This window comes from Ascaphus truei, unplaced genomic scaffold (genome assembly GCF_040206685.1).
Source record: "Ascaphus truei isolate aAscTru1 unplaced genomic scaffold, aAscTru1.hap1 HAP1_SCAFFOLD_1881, whole genome shotgun sequence".
Lineage (NCBI taxonomy): Eukaryota > Metazoa > Chordata > Amphibia > Anura > Ascaphidae > Ascaphus > Ascaphus truei.
The window spans coordinates 31,962-52,342 of NW_027454784.1; the positions used below are offsets into that span (position 1 = coordinate 31,962).

The 20,381-nt window shown below is 40.8% G+C and overlaps 1 protein-coding gene across 1 annotated transcript in view; it reads right to left on the reverse strand.

Moving 5' to 3' along the window:
- LOC142477028 (cyclin-G-associated kinase-like) overlaps positions 1–20,381 on the reverse strand; it is a 37,987-nt gene that overhangs the window by 11,381 nt on the left and 6,225 nt on the right. The window contains exons 3-6 of the mRNA XM_075582098.1: positions 17,529–17,652; positions 17,200–17,249; positions 16,965–17,113; positions 424–546 (exon numbers count right to left, since the gene is read on the reverse strand). Of these exons, the coding sequence (XP_075438213.1) occupies positions 424–546; positions 16,965–17,113; positions 17,200–17,249; positions 17,529–17,536 (330 nt within the window). The 5' untranslated portion in view covers positions 17,537–17,652. The remainder of the gene's footprint in view (positions 1–423; positions 547–16,964; positions 17,114–17,199; positions 17,250–17,528; positions 17,653–20,381) is intronic.

Consider the following 20,381-nt stretch of genomic DNA (forward strand, 5'->3'; position numbering starts at 1 on the left):
GAGGGAGAGAAATGCATGGGGGGGAAGGAGAGAGATACATGGGGGAAAGGGAGATAAATACATGGGGGGGAATATGGAGGAGGGAGAGAAATACATGGGGGGGGGGGAAGTGTGAGGGAAAATACAGGGGGGGCAGTGTGGGAAGGGAGAGAAATATATGAGTGAGGAGGTGAGAGCAAGATCATGAGTGAGAGGGGGGCGGTGTTCGAAAGGCTGCTAACATGGGGGCCCTTGAATTTTGCCCGCAGGGGTCCCAACAAATGTAGTTACGCCGCTGCTTTACATCTCTATTATGCTTCTGAGTCAATCTTTGAAAATGTAACTAATTTATTTGTCACAAACTGCTCTACCAAAAAATATCCCAAGATACCATCAACCATCAGCTTAAACATCAGTTTTAACCACATTAAACAGTTTACTTACAAGGCAGTGTACAATGCAGACATTTTTCTGATCCTGTTTCAACCACAAATGCATATTTTTGCAAATGCTGTAAAGATTGACAAGACTTGGAGTACGTCTTGCGGGCCAACCACATTCAGATACCTATATAGTACATTAAGAAAATATTTACATTAAGTTTGTTCATAACATTTCATCTGTCATGCTTACTACAATACCATACATTTCTTTAGTATTCTGGAACAAAATACACTGGCGACACACTTTATTCGAGCTCGGCTAGTCCCACGAATTCGGGTATACCCGGGTGTATTGAGGTTTGTGACTGTTTTCTGCCCGAGTGCATTGAGGTATTTTCCAGGCAGGGATTGAAGCATTTTATTCCCGCTGGCTGCAATACTGCACAGTATATATATATATATATACTGCATTACAATTCATGAATTTATGCCATCTGGTAGACACGCGAAGCATTGCAGCCTATTAAATCCTAATCATTATCATTTAACAGATCAGCCGCCCGACAGCCAGGCATGAACCCAGGCTGGGAAGGCAAACACAACGGGGCTTGTCAGAGGTGAGGAGCGGCGCATTCCAGGTATCTGCCAGGTACATACTGGGTATTTGCTCGAATAAAGTGTGTTGGTGCAGTATGTACAGCCGCGGCAGCTTTTATTTAACACATCTCGGTTATTTTCCGGTGACTTTTTCAGAATGCCACGCGCTTGACCGCGTTCATGCCGGCCGTCACGTGCGCTCACCCGCGCTTGATCTGTTTAATGATAATGGTTCGGATTTTATTGGTTGCAATTCTTCGCGTATCCGCCAGATGGCAGATATTCATGAATTGTAATGAATTCTAACGTACAGTACATGCACTTCAGTAATGTGTCGACTTGCAGGTGTTTAAAAAATACCACAGTGGTCCATTGTGAATTGACCTTGGTACAGAAGAAGTTACAACACTATCTATTTAGGCGTTTCATATTAAAAACTTAATGCAAACTGTCTGGTGTTCTATTCTATTGTCCAGAGAGGTCCAGAGATGAGTACACCACTGCAGTCCGTGTTCAAAAAACCTGATATAACGTACGCTTATTTAATATGGTCAGCAATTAGTGCAGCAGTTAAGATGGCCACAGTTGGTCAAATTTATCAATATTTTATCAAAAATATGACTTTTCCAAATTTTCACCAGATGCTCGTGTGTGGAAGTGTGCAATAAGGAAAAAGTTATGTATCGATCCATGTTTTTTTCGTATTGATCCCACACCCGGTGTTAGAGGAGGGTATTGGTGTGTTGCGCCTGAATTTTCCAGTATCTTTGATCATGAAGACTTCATAAGGCGAAAGGTCATGGTAAAACCAACTAAGAATCCGACCGTCAGTGAAAAGCTGGTGACCAGCAACCCTTGCTGTCTGTCCCCACCTGAATACCTGCAGCCTGAGCAGGATTTCACGCATAGATACCAGCAAGCTTGCATGTACCAAAAAGATTTCCAGCCTCATCAGCTGTCAGCTATAGGTGTAGCAGGCCTGCTGTCATCTGTCAACTACGTGTATAATCAAGAATAAGGGACTGGCAGTGGCTCGGCGCCATCCGATTGGCAATGTCTATGGTGAGAACAGCTGCCGTATTTTATTCTTTTTTTAACATATCAATATCAATGTACAGTCAAGCGATTCTCCAGTCATCAATCGCTTGCTTATGGTTATTTACTGTAGTTCTATTATTTTAGTAACAATTCGCGAAAATGAAGTCCAGCAATATCATTGGCTGAGCAGCTTCTACAATAGATACTGAACAATTGGTGGACAGCTAGGCGCATGCGCATTGGAATCTTGTTGAAACGCATATGCTTGTCATCACATCTAGGTGCATGCGTGTATGTTAACAAGAGATGCCCCCGAGAAAATTATTGTTGGGACTGACTCAGGGGACTGACTAATTTGAACCAAACATTACAGTAATACTTTTATTTTTCCTCAGAAAAGAAACTTTGTCATCAGGCGGAGAACGGCAAATAGAGAGATTTCGATGGATTGCTGAATCTGCACATTGCTGAATCCGGAGGCAACAATTTAGTGGCAGTGCCATTTTTATTGATTAGGATAGAATAACTGTGAGCTTTATAGAAAACCTGAAACAGTATGCCGTTTTTTTTTCTCCATACAGCATACAATACTTTTTTACATACTGTACTGTATAATAAACACCAAAAATAAAAAAGTATGCATTTATTCTACATGTATTGCAGTGTGTATTCTATACCCGTACAGTATGTATTGTTTTAACTGAGAAAGAAACTGATAGAACAACTGTCCCAGATGAGGCGGATGAATCAGTAAGAAACCCTATTAAGCAGCACTCACACACATGATGTATGTGTAATGTAATCATAAGGTAAGAGCTAGGACATCCAAATGTGATAGGTGATATGATGATAGTAATTAAAACACTTTATTAGTACAAAAATATATAAAACACAGGGTGTTAAAAAATACCCCAAGGGGCAACTAAGCTACAAGTACTGAAGCTTAGGTAGTCAACCCTGAAAATGTGGGTAATGACTTAGGCAAATGCGCCTGACAAAAATAGGATTTTGAGCCTACTAGGAGGAAGAGAGTTCCTAAGTAAACTCCCTCCTCCCACGACCACTCTACAATTGGTAACTATATTAATGACCAGAAAAAAAAGGTATATGTTGATAAATGCATATGTTCATAGGGTCACTGGAAAGGGGTGCACAATGCGTGCTGTGTGTGCACAACCAAGCCCACCAACTAATTACCACAAATGTGGGTAGGTATTAGTGGAGGAAATGATAACAATATTTGTGTACATGTAGGGCAGAGAATATCCTAATAGCAGTAAACACTAAATGCACAAAAACACTGGAAATGCTAATGTGATAGTCCTGCATGAATAATCAGGAGAAAAGAGATCCATATACAGGCAATAACAAAGTGTAATACTTACATGACTAATGGTCTCTCACAGAAGCTCCTACATGTGCTCCCTATGCCGTGCCCATATGAAAAGCAGTAAGGCTCAATCCGTCATAGAGCCCATGTAATAATCCACGTGGGTGCCCATGGGGTAAGTAGCAGCAGCTTTCAATGTGACAAGCTTTCAATGACGTCACATCCTTTTTCCCCCCAAGCCTCTGTCACATGGTACTAGAGCCAATAAGAGTAGGGATGGAGTTCCCACGCTCTGATTGGCTACCATACCATGTGAGGGCGGCCATGTGTCTTTTCATGACGTCATCTTAAAGGCAATTGAAGCAAAGCCATTCTGATTGGCTGTGCTTTCATTGCCTTTAAGTGACGTCATCATTTTTTTTTTATTGGCCAAAACACATGGTTTTCACGGCCCAATCAGGACCGTGGGAACCATGACGAAAAATGTGACGTCATAGGCCTTTAAAAGCCTATGTCGTCTCATTTTGAAGCCAGACGCCGCGGAGGAAGGACCTCCGGGCAAGAAAGAAGACCAGGGCGTGGCCGCAGATGGAAAGAAGACCCCGCCCCGCCCGGAAGAAGATAGAAGAAAGAAGAATACAGATGAAGATAAAGATGGATTACAAGTAGAAAACCCGTGGATTGATTTGGATTTTTAGTTTAATGTTTATTATTTTATGGGTTTTTATTTTATGGGTTCCTGTTCGTGGTGGATTCGTTCGTGAGTAAGCTGCGCAACGGGAGTCGGTGGGGGCAAGTAATGGTAAGTGAACTAAAGAAATGTATTTTATTTAACTTGTTAATTTTTTTTAAAGCTTTTTTAACATGTGTATTTTTTTTTTGTGGTATATAATTGCTTGCCACTGTATGTATGTATGTATGTATGTATGTATGTATATATGTCTATAGAGATATATACATACAGGGTAAGAAATGATGTTGTTTTAAAAGCTTAATTTGATGTGTTTTAAATTAATTTGACTATGCAGCTATGCTTTATTGTAAGTTTAAAGTATTTTAAAATTAGATAGATGTAATTGTTGATATTGTATTGTGTGTTTGAGGGAGGTCAGGGCTAGCCTTGGTTTTAAAGTTTGTATATTTTTTCACATGCTGAATTGTTCTGCTCGAGGCGTGAATTAGTTAATTGTTTCATTGTTCGGGATGGACTGTCAATTGTTTAGGGATGTAAATAATGATTGCTAATTGATTTCTGTTTACTTAGATTGGTTAAAATAGTTGACTTGTTTGGAAGTGTTTGTATATAGCTTGCAATGATATTGTTCACATTCATTGCAGAATGTATATGGTGCATAGATTTTATGCATCATTTATACAATGTAAATGCTATGTATGGATTGGAATGTGAGGTTTTAGATTGTAAGATCAGTTAGGATTATTAAAGGAAATTCATTGTAATGCAGTGTGTCTGTATGGAGAAGTGTTATTTGTAGGACAGTATGATTTTGATAACCCTTCTACATTTATTTGTATATTGGTTCATCATGTGTGTGAAACCCACCCTTCACCCATGAATTTGTACAGTGGCTTCATCATGCAACTACAGTATATATACAGTATATATATACACTGGCGACACACTTTATTCGAGCTCGGCTAGTCCCACGAATTCGGGTATACCCGGGTGTATTGAGGTTTGTGACTGTTTTCTGCCCGAGTGCATTGAGGTATTTTCCAAGCAGGGATTGAAGCATTTTATTCCCCCTGGCTGCAATACTGCACAGTATATATATATATACTGCATTACAATTCATGAATTTATGCCATCTGGTAGACACGCGAAGCATTGCAGCCTATTAAATCCTAATCATTATCATTTAACAGATCAGCCGCCCGTCAGCCAGGCATGAACCCAGGCTGGGAAGGCAAACGCAACGGGGCTTGTCAGAGGTGAGGAGCGGCGCATTCCAGGTATCTGCCAGGTACATACTGGGTATTTGCTCGAATAAAGTGTGTCGGTGCAGTATACACTTGTATATATATATATATATATACAGATATATATATATATATATATATATGATTTTGATAACCCTTCTACATTTATTTGTATATTGGTTCATCATGTGTGTGTGTGTATATATATATATATATATATATATATTTATATATATATATATATATATATATATACACACACATGATGAACCAATATAGAAATAAATGTAGAAGGGTTATCAAAATCATATATATTTATATATATATCTGTATATATATATATATATATATATATATATACAAGTGTATATATATATATATATATATATATATATATATATATATATATATATACTGTATATATACTGTAGTTGCATGATGAAGCCACTGTACAAATTCATGGGTGAAGGGTGGGTTTCGGGCCAGTGTGGCTTAGCCCCTTAATTACCTTTGCGGTTATTATCTAATAAGGTGTTTAAGGGGTTAATTGATATCTGAATGTAATTGCAATGTATTGGCTTTGTTTTGGCAATGTATTTTGTGGACAAGACAAGGATGTTGCTGGCGACGGACACTTCGCATTGATGAGGTCAGTAGTACTTTATTTATTTTAATATGCTAGTAAATGTTTTTAATAATGGGCAGTTCATCTATTATCCATATCTGGATAATAGTTATTTTGCACATTATTGTACTGTAGGTGTTGGGGGGGGGGGGGGTAGGTATTGAATGTATAGGCCAGGTTTATTTTTTTTACATTCAGGGTTTGTTCCGTGGTTCCGCGTGAGACCTCTGGAGACCACCTGTGGTATCCTCGGGTATCTCACGGGTATCAGGCTGGTGGTTCCACGGGTGACACATGCGGGGATGATGATGTGTGGTCCCACTTCTGTGGGGGCACCGCGGACCCGTAGTCTGCGGGGGTGAAGCTGTGTGGTCCCACTTCTGTGGGGGCACCGCCGACCCGTAGATGCGGGGATGATGAAGTGTGGTCCCACTTCTGTGGGGGCACCGCGGACCCCTAGTGAGCACCCGTGAGTTCCCCAGACCCCCGTGGGAACCACCCGAGGCCCCACAGACACCTGTGGGTCTGACCCGGGGCTCCCAGACATCCTTGGCGCTACCGTGGGGACCTAATTGTGGCCCACGGTGACCCAAGGAGACCACCTGGGGGCCATGGTGCTGGCGGGATCCACCAGCAGATGACAAGCAAATATATCAAAAAGTGGCGCTCCAAAATTATAGACACATATGTGAAAAAATGTGATACTTATACAAACATGAATTAATGCTGCTTAACCCGGTGTGGGGTCGTTCTCTCGATCCCGTGGACAGTGAAGAAGTGAAGATCATCAGGAAGCGCAATGTCATGTAAAAAACAGAAGAAAATTCCCTGATGGTGCAGTATTGTGATTTATATGTGATAAATATCAAGGTGCAGTGTGCTGGATACTCACAAGTGTAGAGTGAGCAATGTTCCCATAAAGGTTTCTTTATGTGTGTCAGCCCGTTGGACCGTCAGACAGGTAAGTGGAATGGTAAGTGCTGGAGACCTTAAGTGAATAATAAAACGGACATAGTGCAGACTGTACAAAATATCTTTAAAAGTAAGTATATGTGTAATACACTCACATGGTTTTAAAAGGTAACAAGCGTTTAGATCACACAGGTTGGATCTCAGCAATGAATGAGCTGTAGATATGGACACTATACAAGTGCCTTTTATCACACAATTCAATAAGGATGCCAGTAAGATTAATAGAATCCTGAATAACCACTGGCCGGTACTTAGAAATGATCCAATTTTGGGGGAACATTTGGCGGACAGAGTAAAAATGGTTTATAGGAGAGCACCTAATATTAAAAATTTCCTGTCCCCAAGTGCATTGAGAAATACAATAGCCAAAAAGCACACTTGGCTAGATCCCCCCAAAGGATTTTATGAATGTAAAATGTGCACGGCTTGCCAGCATAGCTCCAAAGAAGTATACAGTTTCAAATCTAATGTAACACAGAAATCTTATAAGATTAAACAGCATTTGAACTGTAGATCCAGTCATGTCATTTACCTTGCGGAATGTGAGTGTGGCTTACAATACATTGGGAAGACCATACGCCCGCTTAGAACACGTATATTAGAACATCTGGGTAATATAAAACGCAAACTCACAACCCACAGTGTTTCGAACCATTTTTTATTGACACATAGCTCCAATCCTGCCAGCTTCTCATTCAAAGCCATAGAGCAAGTTTTGCCCCATTGGAGGGGGGGCAATAGAGACTTAAATTTAATTAAGAGGGAATCATTCTGGATATTCGAGCTAAAAACCATTTCCCCCCAAGGTTTAAATCTGGAGTTCGATATAAAACCTTTTCTGTGAATGATTCTAACATGCCTGTCTTTTCTCCACTAGATAAACTACATCACCATGCCTGTTATCATATGACTAGCTCAGTTTATTTAGGGGTTAAATCATGTTGTAGCGGTTAATTTAATCTATTTTAATTATTTTAACTATTTTAACCTATTTGTGTATATCGTTAATTTTAAGTTTATTATATTAAAATCCTTTTGGAAGACCCATATATGTATGATATAAGTCTTATAATTTTGTTGTACAATAATTGAGTTGTACAAATATTGCCTGTTTACACTTGTAATCCCTGCCCTAATTACTGATTTGGATCACCATACTTAATTGTCCACCAATGGGATCTGAGCATAGCGTATAAAATCCTCCCAAAGCATGTCAGCCATACACTCCTGAAGAAACCGCAATACGGAGAAACGCGTAGAGTGAGGCTGATGAGAAAAACTCCCACAGGATCGGCGTCCCCCAGAGCAGATGACGTCACTTCCGGTTTCCGGTTAGGGTGAGACGCACCGGTGACACGCACGCCTGCCGAGGCAGAGGGGGGACAGAGAACAGCTCATTCATTGCTGAGATCCAACCTGTGTGATCTAAACGCTTGTTACCTTTTAAAACCATGTGAGTGTATTACACATATACTTACTTTTAAAGATATTTTGTACAGTCTGCACTATGTCCGTTTTATTATTCACTTAAGGTCTCCAGCACTTACCATTCCACTTACCTGTCTGACGGTCCAACGGGCTGACACACATAAAGAAACCTTTATGGGAACATTGCTCACTCTACACTTGTGAGTATCCAGCACACTGCACCTTGATATTTATCACATATAAATCACAATACTGCACCATCAGGGAATTTTCTTCTGTTTTTTACATGACATTGCGCTTCCTGATGATCTTCACTTCTTCGGGATCCACCAGCAGGCCTCCAGAACCTGTTTGAAAAGGGCTGCTGGTACCCTGTAGGTCTGTCCAGGTGCCCCGCCAGCCCACCGGGGACTCGCGTGGGGCTGAGTTATGAACCCTGTTTGTAAAATAATAAATCATGTATTTATGGGGGGGCACAGGGGGTGGGTAATGTATTTAATAAATAGAATGATGTTTATTGTGGGTCACTGTTGTTTTTATTGTGGGTACTGGGGGTGGGGGGGGGGGTGTTTCCCCAACAGTATGTGGGTAGGCCTCCCTTGTGGGTACTGGGTGAGGGTGGTTAGGCCTCACGGGGGGGGGGGGTTAGTGTGGGAGGGTATGTAGGCATCCCGAGTGGTGGGTGAGGGTGGGTTAACCCCTTAATGACTGTAGCGGTTAATAACCGCTATGGTGATTAAGGGGTTAGGGGACATTACTTTGGATGTTTTAATTTTTGTGTCTGTTTTGCAGAAGCGGAGGGGCCATGGCCAGGATGGGGGGGGGGGGGTTAACGGTATGTGAGTAGGGGTTGAGGGTGGTTAGACCTCACAGTATGCACATCGGGTCTCCCCCCCCCCTCCCCACATTTACATACACTGCACTCACAGCAACACAGGCAGATAGATTTAACAGAAACATTAGGGGGGAAGGGGCTTTAAACAGATTACACTGAAGGCAGAGAGATTTAACAGAAACATTAGGGGGGAGGGGGCTTTACACAGATTACACTCAAGGCAGGGAGATACAGGGGATGTACTGTACTGTATGTTTATTGCAATTCTTCAATGTGTGTATAATGTATAATGTTTTTTACAATTAGATAGATGTAATCCTTGGTATTGTAAGGGTTAGCTTTGGTTTAAAATTGTGTTTTCTGGTTGGTACTTACAGTATATATTGATTTTTGTTTACTTGATTGGTTAAAATAGTTGACTTGTTTGGAAGTGTTTGTATTTAGCTTGCAATGATATTGTTAACATTCATTTGCAGAATGTACAGTATATGGTGCATAGATTTTATGCATCATTTATACACTGCCGACACAGTTTATCCGAGTGCGGCTCATTCCGCAAGCCGGGAAATGTCCCGGCTTGTGAGCCGCACTCCCTCAGCGTGCCGCGCATCACCGATGCGCGGTCACGCATCATCGGGTGCCAGCGCCCCCTGCACGCGCGTCCAGGGCTCCCCGAGGGAGCCCTGGTGTCCCGCGATCGCAGGACGGCGGCAGGAGGTTCCGGGGGACCCGGCGGACCCGGCAGCGGTAGGGAGAGCGCCCCGATCGGAGGGCGCTCTTCCGCTGCTTCGGTGCGCGCCCGTCACCCTGCGGCGCGCGCCAGGATACTGCTGCGGCCAAGAACGGGCAAATGCTCGAATAAACTTGGCCGCAGCAGTACAATGTAAATGCAATGTACTGTATGGATTGGAATGTGAGGTTTTAGATTGTAAGATCAGTTAGGATTATTAAAGGAAATTCATTGTAATGTAGTGTGTCTGTATGGAGAAGTGTTATTTGTAGTACAATATGGTTTTGATAACCCTTCTACATTTATTTGTATATTGGTTCATCATGTGTGTGTATATACTGTGTGTGTGTGTGTATATATATATATATAATATATATATATATATATATATATATATATATATATATACACAGTATATATACACAGTAATATATATATATATATATATACAGTATATACTGTATATGTATAGGGATTGTTATTATATATACACTGTATATATACAGTATATATACAGTATATATATATATATATATATATATATATATATATATATATATATATATATATATACATATATATATATATACTGTATATACTGTATATATATTTATTTATCTTCATGTATTTATTTAGATTTATTTATTAATTGTGGGGCTGCTGTGCGTGAATTTTTTTTATTGTGGGTAGCGGGGGTGGGTGAAGGGGGTGTTTGGCCCTTGGTGTGAGTTTAGGACTTGCGGGGGGGGTTGCGGGTGCACTTAACCCCTTCAAGACCGTAGCAGTTAATACCGCTACGGTCGTTAAGGGGTTAAGTGCACCCGTTACCCCCCCGCAAGCCCTAAACAACCACCGATGGGGCTAATACCCCCTTCACTCACCCCCACTACCCACAATAAAAAAAATTCACACACAGCAGCAGCACAATTAATAAATAAATATAAATAAATGAATATAAATAAATACATTTAAAATACATTTTTATTCATAGTGTAGATGTGCAGGGGGTCTCCGGAGCTGAACCGCTGTGGTTTTTGGTCTGGGGACCCCCTGCTCCCCGAGATACAGGCTCCTTTAGGGGGTGCCGGTATCCCTCTGCTTGGGTTACATGCCGCGGTCACGTGATCGGGACCTTTAAATGCAGAGGGATACCGGCACCTCATAAAGGGGCTGTATCTCGGGGAGCAGGGGGTCCTAAATTGGCAATAATCTGTCCAGATTCCATCATATCCTGGAAATATATGTCTTCTATAGGTATCCAACACTCAAGGTTCAGGATTGTCCTTGAGCCTTGTATTATGTGCACCTGGGGGAGGGGGTATATTAGTATGGGCATTTCATTCCTTCACTGCACTACCCTGAGGAAGGGCCGTAACATTGGTGATTTGTGTCATTTTTTCTACAGTATATGTTTATTTTTCACAAACCTTAGTGCTGTCTGCTGATTCCTGTGCCAACGGTATCGTGTGTGTTTGTGTGTGTGTGTGTGTATGACATAATATAAAAAAATTAATGACATTCATATTTGTATTTATACATTAAAATATTAAAACAAACTTACAATTGATGTCCTTACTTGATTATACGGACCATTTTTTATATTATGTCATTGTGTGTTGGCAAATATCTATTTGTGGAGATCTAGTATTAGGTGTTCACATATGTACACAATTTGATTATTTAGTTATGCAGATTGCCTACACACTGTTTGCCTGTTAATCAATCCAGCTATTTGGACTCGTGGGTGTATATATATGCCATAGTACACACCCAGAGCCCATCCCCTGAAGAAGTCAGTCCATCTGATGAAACGCGTAGGGAAGGTGTGCAGTGTATCTTCCTAGTCACTTGCTTCAGAACTGCTCAGACATTATACCGATCCGGTATCATCTACCATCTATGTGACGTCATCCGCTGATGTGCCGCATCTACTATCCCCGGTGGGAACCAAAAGATCATCGTTGGTGTTGTACCCTGGGAGAGATCATTTGCGGAGTGCCTATGACGTTAGTTCCTGCAGGCGGTAAGAAACAAAGGCAGCATTGGATCCAGTGGTGTCACGGACTCATCACAGCAGCGAAGCAGTGTTTCCTGGTCCTAGGAGCATGAGTATATCTCATAACATGCTTTTTTTTGTTCTATGTTTGTGAGTTCATTTTTATTGAGATTTTTGGGAATTAAATATATCGATTTTGCACAGTAATGCACTAGGATTTGGCGCTTCTTTTTCTTCTATTTTTCTATGCAGGTGGAGAGGGAGGTCGTTGTACCCTTTTAAAGAAGCTGCCTGTTTTTCCTGTTAGTGCTACATTTACTCCCCAAATACTGGACATATTTGTTTGGACTCTATAGGACTATCTGCATTGAGCAGACAAAGGAAGGTTCACAGCACTACGTATTTTATTTTCATTTTTGAGTTGTTTGCTTATTAGACATTGATTTATATGCATTTTTGGTATATATCCATTTTTTAATATTATATTTTATCAATTACATATTTTCATTAATTTATATTCATTTAACATTTAGTTATACCATAAATTTCTGGTAATTCACACAATAGCGCAGTCCTCTATTGTACATATTATATATATATATATAAATATATATATATATATATATATATATATATATATATATATATATATAGTGGTTGACAAATCACCAAAAAATCTACTCGCCACCTAGTACCAAACGTGTGCTGCTTGGGCCAATATTTACTCGCCCAGGAGTTAAATCCACTCGCCCGGGGCGAGCAAATGTATAGGTTTGTCGAACACTGTATATATATATATATATATATATATATATATATATACATCTCATCTCATCCCAGCCTCTGTTTAAAAGCTGTGTTTAAAACAGCATGCAGTGGCTTGAGGATTGGCTTGTGTAATACGAGCTTGAGACAAAAGGTGGCACTGAGTGCTCATTTGCATGTCATTTCCCAGAATCCCTTGCTGCAGTGGAAGCGCTGTATGCTGGGTGACAATGGGGAAAGACAGGGTTGCAGACCTGTCTAAGATATGCAAATGAACATACAGTAATATTTACAGTTGCTATATATATATATATATATATATATATATATATATATATATATATATATATATATATATGCATGCGTGTGTGTATGCGTATAGATAGATGCAGCATGAGTGTATATAGAGGTGCTTTAATGTATTTATCATTTTATTTTAATAAAAACATCTATATAACTATACAAAAGTGGCTATTATTTATGAAAAAAGCTTACATTTATATAATAGTAGTAATCCCCTCAGAACAGGGCTTTACTGGCCAATTACTGTACTCGGATTCGCCTCGGGCCTTCCACTTTTCCAGCAAGGGCATTTTTGGCCCTGTTCTTCAGGGATTATTACTTGAATATAGAAGACATGCACTTTCTACAGATACAGTAGGCCACCAACACGCTCTTTTCTCTGCTCTTCCTAATAAATCTTTTCATTCAATCCACAGTATGACTTTAGACTCTAAAGTTTAGAGCAACCAATAGCCCATAACTCGAGATGGGCACTAAAGTTCGACCAGTGAGCATTTGTTCGTGTGCAGTTTTTGCTTCAAATACATGCAAAAAGCATGTAAATCTGCCTAGAGGCTCAATGTTGCTTCCTTCCATTTACTTGGTGCACGTGTGGGAAGCGCATTTCCACGCAACAAACATTTTTATAAGTTCCCACAAAAAAAATGTAAAAGTTAGTTTTGCACTCCTGCGCACACCCCATATTTGTTCGGTCCCTGCCATTTCTCATTGCTATTGTTATAGAGGGACAGGAAACAGGGTGTGGTATAGGGCTAGCTATGTAGTGTTGTGGCTAGGCAGCCATGGACTCAGGCAGGAAAGGGTTCAGGCAGGCACTGTTAATAATAGAGAGCTGGATACTTTTTTTCTTCTTTTCTTAAAAGTTTTAAAACTTTTCTATTTTTTGATGGAGAGAAGCAGGGGCAGGAGGGCTTTGGTGCCCCTCCTGTGAGACAGAGGAGGGATTTTTCCAGAGACATAGTTATAAACCCTCTCTTACGCGTGTCACTGACGTCAAGGGGTGGCAACTCGATCACGCGCCATTCGCGCACTTCCGTCTTCGGAGCGGGGGCGGAGACTGGGAACGGATCTGTAGAGACAAGCTGATCGCACGTCGCCTGTGCGCGCGTAGTTGAACCGCAACTCCCGAGTTCCAGATGTAAAAGGCTGAAGAGGTGAGTTCCGACCATCAGGATGGCGAATCCTCACAAGAGCCTGCTGTTCAGCATGTATTAGGGGAACAGGTTATGTCTGAGGGGAGGTATAAATTCCACCACCTTCCACTTTGCTCTTTGGAAGTAGCTCAGTCTAAGAGGAAGCAGGTAGTTGTGTTAATTTGGAGGCTAGTGGCTGTTTATTATAAAGTGAGTTTTTGTTAGGGCCACGTTTGACAGCAAGTATGTCCTTTCAACCTCTTTGTAGTGAAAGTTAGTGTTGATGCTTCCTCTGCCTAAGCCGGTATGCTGTTTGAGGATGGGGGGTTACTGGGAGTTATCTGAGAACATTGTATTGTATTTACCAGGGAAGAATCAGTTGCAATGGCCACAAGAAGCCACAACCTCTATATTAATGAACAATTGGTTAACTGAGGAAGAAATTCATAGGCGGTTTGAAATAATCAAAGTAAATAGGGTACCTGGCCCTGATGTCATACATCCAAGAGTTCTTAAGGAGTTACGTTTAGCAATAGCCAAATCATTAAATGTAATATTCAAGGACTCCGTTTCCACAGGCTCAGTACCACAAGATAGGCGTAAAGCAGATGTGGTGCCTATATTTAAAAAGGGAGCTTTTTGTTGATGTGGTCTACTTAGATTTAAAAAGGCTTTTGATACAGTTCCATACAAGAGGTTAGTTAGTGCAGCGGTGTGCAAACTGGGGGCTGTAGATTTTCTGGGGGACAGGGGTGTGCCAGGCACTTATAGAGGTCACACGCTCCCCAGCCAGGCATTTAAATTAAATGCTGGGGGACCGCGCGAGGCCTCTATAATACACTTACCTTCACTTCCAGCGATGTATCGTCTTTGTAACCCAGCGTCAAATGTATCCGTGGGGTCACGTGACGTCACGTTATCATGGCGATGTAACGTCAGATGACCCTGCGCGTTATTTGATGCTGGGGTCGAGCGGGGGGCGCGAAGCGCCGAGGAGAGGAGAGGCAGGGGTGCACACTGGCAAAAGTTTGCGCACCCCTGGGTTGGTGTACAAAATGAAGAAAATTGGACTAAGTAAAAATATTTGCACTTGGATTGAACACAGGTTATAGGGTAGACAGAGTTGTCCTAAATGGAAGTTTTTCAGGTTGGGCTAAAGTTGTGAGTAGAGTACTTCAAGGATCGGTACTGGGACCCCTGCTTTTTAACTGGTTTATTAATGAACTCGAGGTTGGCATAGAGAGCAAAGTCTCCATCTTGGCTGCTGACACTAAATTGTGTAGGTAGTAGAATCAGAGCAGGACGTAATTTATCTCCAGAAGGACTTGGAGAGACAAGAAACTTGGGCAGGTAAATGGCAGATGAGATTTAATACAGATAAATGTAAGGTTATGTATTTGGGGAAAAAAGGATAAACAGGCAATTTACAAATTAAATGGGGATAAATTAGGAGAAGGTAAACAGGGAGATGCAAAGGCACACAGGCTTAATCAAAAAATATTTATTGTGCCAAGATAAATTAGGAGAATCCTTGATAGAGAAAGATTTAGGAGTGCTTGTAGACAGCAGGCTTGGCAATAGTGCCCAAAGTCATTAAACGGGCAATGGATGGAAGGGAAGTAAACATAATTATGCCCCACTATAAAGTCTTTACAGTAAGGGCAGTTAAAATGTGGAATTCATTACCCATGGAGACTGATGGCAGATACAATAGATATCTTCAAAAAAACGTTGGACATCTTTTTAGAAAGGAAAAGGTATACCGGGATATAACAAATAAGTATACATGGGAAGGATGTTGATCTAGGGAGTAATCTGATTGATCTAGGGAGTAATCTGATTGACAATATTTAGAGTCAGGAAGGCATTTATTTTCCCCTAATGAGATATCATTAGATGATATTTCAGTGGGGTTTTTTTGTTTGCCTTCCTCTGGATCAATATACAATAAGTACAAATATAGTATGACGTATCAGTCGTCTAAATTTAGCATACTGTAGATTGAACTTGATAGATATTTCTTTTTTCAATCTCATCTATATACTATGTAACATTTTGGTAATAGTGGATATTTTACCCTTCAAAATGTTTATTTTGCAATTTTTTTAAATAATGGAAGAAAAAAAACAAATCTTATACAAGAGGGCCCCGCTTCTCGAAGGTCCGCCAATACAGCTGTACGAGAAGGGGGCTGCCATGTTCGCGAATTCGCAGAAATTGGACGGCAGAGTTTGCGCAATTGTAGAAGGTGGACTGCCGAGTCTCTGCATGCGCAGTAGGGTAGGAAACGCTGAAAATCGGTGATTTTTGCTTTGCGGTGCCCTGGAACGGAACACGACGTATGAGCGGGGCCCTACTGTACTGCAATGTTATAAATTATATATAATATATGTGGTTTTCTTTTGAACCATGCATCTTCCCCCAGACATCCCTACTTTATTTTGTGTAACATAAATATAAAAAGTGGAGCATGAATAAACTCATTGTAGATCCCACCTGTATAAAACATTACTGGCCTACAAATTCAATGTGAAATTAATTATAAAATCCAGCTAAAGATCTGTCAAGGAAAAGCATGTATGATTAGAATATTGTCCATTGTACTGCAATCTGTACACATTATCAGCCATATATACACCTACTTGAATGGGTTATAAAAGGTGTGTTTTAGCTCTGAAAGGTGTTTTATGGCATACTGTAACACCGCTCTATGAATGTGGTCCTACATATTTAACAAAATATTATTAAGCATAAAAGTTTAAGCATTTTTAAAAAGGTACTAATCTGGTTGTCAGTAGATATTGCAGTAATTATGACTGTATTAGTTCTCTATTGTGAAGTTGCAATTTTTTTTAAAGAAACATAGTAGCAATTCTAAAACTACAGCAAAAAAAAAGATTAAACAAACCTACCCTGTTGTGAAACTTTGCAGTTCTATATTTTCTCAAGGATAAATTATAGACGGCATAACTCCCTGGGTGCTTGGCATCCAAAAACAAGCGTGCATCTTCAACATTGTTTTTTATGGCAGATTCCACACCTTCCGCTGGAAAGGACATCACTAAAAATAAAATAAAAAATAGATGTGTAATAGGGCATATTTTAAGGATACAGAAATATTTTAAAATAAATAATAAACAAACATACCAGCAATTCTTGAGGTAATATAAGATAAATCCAAATCTCCTTTTGCGTAACTGAAATAATTACAAATAGATAAGCATACAGTTATATTTGTGCTAAAGTTTGCTTTTCATCTAAACGAATTATCAAGCCTATACAATAAAGAACATTTAAAAAAATTGAATTATAGAAATATGTATTATTTAAGAGAAGACATTCTGTATAGGGCTGAAAATCAAAATGTTTGTTCACTATGATTTAGTTAAATATACACCTTTTTAATGATAAATTGATGGACACATTTAAAATAATCTATTTTAATATTTGTTCTACCATTATTGAACTTCTCTTACTTGGCCATTGACTGAATAACTTTTGATGAAGTATCCTTAATGTTACTTAAGAATCGTTCAGTTCCTCCTTTAAGGATGTCAAGGAAACCTCCGTATGTTTGATCTTCATCAGCAACTGTCACACCTAAGTTAAAAGAAAAACATTTAAAGAGTAGTAAAAAGCAGTGCTTGAACAAACATTTCAGTTTGCAGTATTCATTGTCTTTATATTTGAGCACCACGTATTAGTCCGATATACTTTTTTTTTAGTTTACACCAATATGCGTGAGTCCAAAGCGAAGGCGCTCTAAAAAAATGCCACCAGAAGCAGACATATTATAGCCCTATATTTAGTCCATGCTAGTTACCTTTATGCCACCTACGATTTTACTTTATACCCGGTAACAACAAAAACAGGAAAATAAAATGCCTCTCCTTGACTGTATACAATATGTCCCTGTTTTACCAAGAATCATAGCTTAAAAGTGCAATCCATGATACGCTCTTGAAAAAATCCATTAAGCAATAATCTCTGCAAACCAGGGAATTACATGGTGACTTATGCTGGAGGAGTTTAAAATAAGAGGCATAAGGATTTACATTGAGAACAGATTTTAGGGCATTGGTCATGCATTCATTAACACCCAGAATTTAAACCTAGCTAGATTTTTGACTGGTGTCTGTCTATGTTTAGGCTAGAAGTGCACCCCACTATACTGTCCTCCATATAGAGTATTAAGGTAGAGCGGTTGGTCATCATGTGTCTTTGTTACATCTTCTGATCAGTCGTTTCGCCATTAGGCTAGAAGTGTTAATATGACTTTCCAATAACCCTTTTACAGTATTCTTTTTATGATGTAGCAGTCTAGAGATAAATGCTCATTCTTCTACATTCTGTAGGTTGAACAGCAGCTGACACCAAAAGGTAGGGAGGTAGGGGGGCTGTGAGCGTGCTGTGAGTGTGTGTGTGCTGTGAGAGTATGCAAGTGTGCTGTGAGTGTGTGCGCAGTGTGCAGTGAGTGCGTGCAGTGAGTGTGCACAGTGTGTGCAGTGAGTGTGTGTAGTGAGTGTGTGCAGTGAGTGCGTGCAGTGAGTGCGCACTGTGAGTGTGCACAAACTGTAACCGGGGTCGCTAATTTAAAAAAAATGGCCGCCGCGCGCCCGATCGGGGAGAGGAGGGAGGAGGTGGAGTGAGGCGCCGGCAGCCCTACACGTCCTCCAGCAGCCACCATATTTCTCCCAGCATTCCCTGCACTCCCCTCAGCAACCTCACTTCCCCCAGCAGCTCCACACCGATCCCCCCCCAGCCCCGAACCGATCCCGCCCCCCATCCCCGAACCAATCCCGCCCCCAGTTCGCAAAGACCCCCAGCCCCGCACGGATCCCGCCAGCAGCCCCACGATGCCCCAACAGCTGATACCAAAGGTAGGGAGGGGGGCTGTGTGTGCTGCGAGTGTATGCGCACGCAGTGTGTGTGAGCAGTGTGTGTTTTTAAAAAATATATATTTTGGGGTCCACACTCAAACCGCGTTATAATCGGATCCGCGTTATAGCGGATTGCGCTTGTCACGTACGACCCCCTGCTAGCACGCGACCTGTATACGGGACAAGGGTTAATACCGACGCTCGCAAGCGCACCCACTCTTCACCTCCGCAAAGGTCCGTCAAATGGACAGTATCCCCTCTTACAGGATCCAGGATCAATACACAACCCGCAAGCTGCCCCACTCTTCACCCCCTCAAGGGTCCCTCAAATGAGTTGCATCTCTCCTCAAGCCGTCCCAATATACCACCGCCACGAACAGCGCACAAGTGAGCACGTGACTTTAGATATGCAACCAGGGTTAACACACAAAGGCTTCTCTAGCAACCCCCCTTTCTCCTCTGCAAGGAACCAGCGAGTTAGTATTAACCCCTACTCAATTGCACATCATAACCATCCACTGCCACCACCTGAGGTTATGCAGATATGATAAAAGATCTTAGACTAAAATATCCGCCAGGGCCTCAGGTCCCTGTTTATTATAGAAAAAACTATGCACTCTAACACACAATCAGTTGTAGTAACATGTGCCTGAATTTAGCAAGTTATTCTCTCCAGCGTGCACAAAGTTCATTCAGAGCCCAAAGCATTACTTATTAAATGGTTTAATATATATAAAAATACAGTGCTTGAATTACAGAAAAGGTATTACAAAATAAACATACAATTACAATATAAGGCAGAACAGCTTCTTAAAATAAAAGGGGTAAAACAGAAAATCCTATACAGTACATTACCACATGCTATGGACTTTTCCCAGAGAGGCACTGGTTCAGAAGATGAGGTCTGCCATGTTATCCAAGCATGCCCCTAGTCAGATCTGACTTGTAACAACCTCGCCCAGACTTAAGTACAATTCTTTCTTAGGGCACCTTCATGAGCCCACCCCTTCTACAAAATACCTTGAAGCTGTTCTCCCCCAACCCTGTCTGTAGACCTTGATTAATTCAATTGACACGTTGAGTGGGCCATCCACACGGACCACCCTCCCCAAGTAAATCCCTTTGAAATTCAGAGCAGTTCAAAGAAACAGTTCTGACCTGTTTCAGACTCAGCATTTTGTATTTTTCTTAAAAATGTAGCTCATTAACCCCTTAAGCACCAGAGGGATTAAAAATACCCAATATCTCATGACATTATCATGACAGCGCTATAATGGGGTTGAGCTGTATATACATACAGGTTCGCCGCCGAGTATTCTAAAACTTACCTTGGAAAATCTGGGGCTATCACCAACAAGATCCAGGTACATGCTGGGTACATGCATCAACATTTCAGTGACATTTCTGCAGAGACTAATGGCCCATCGGATTAACACAGCAGGGGTCCCT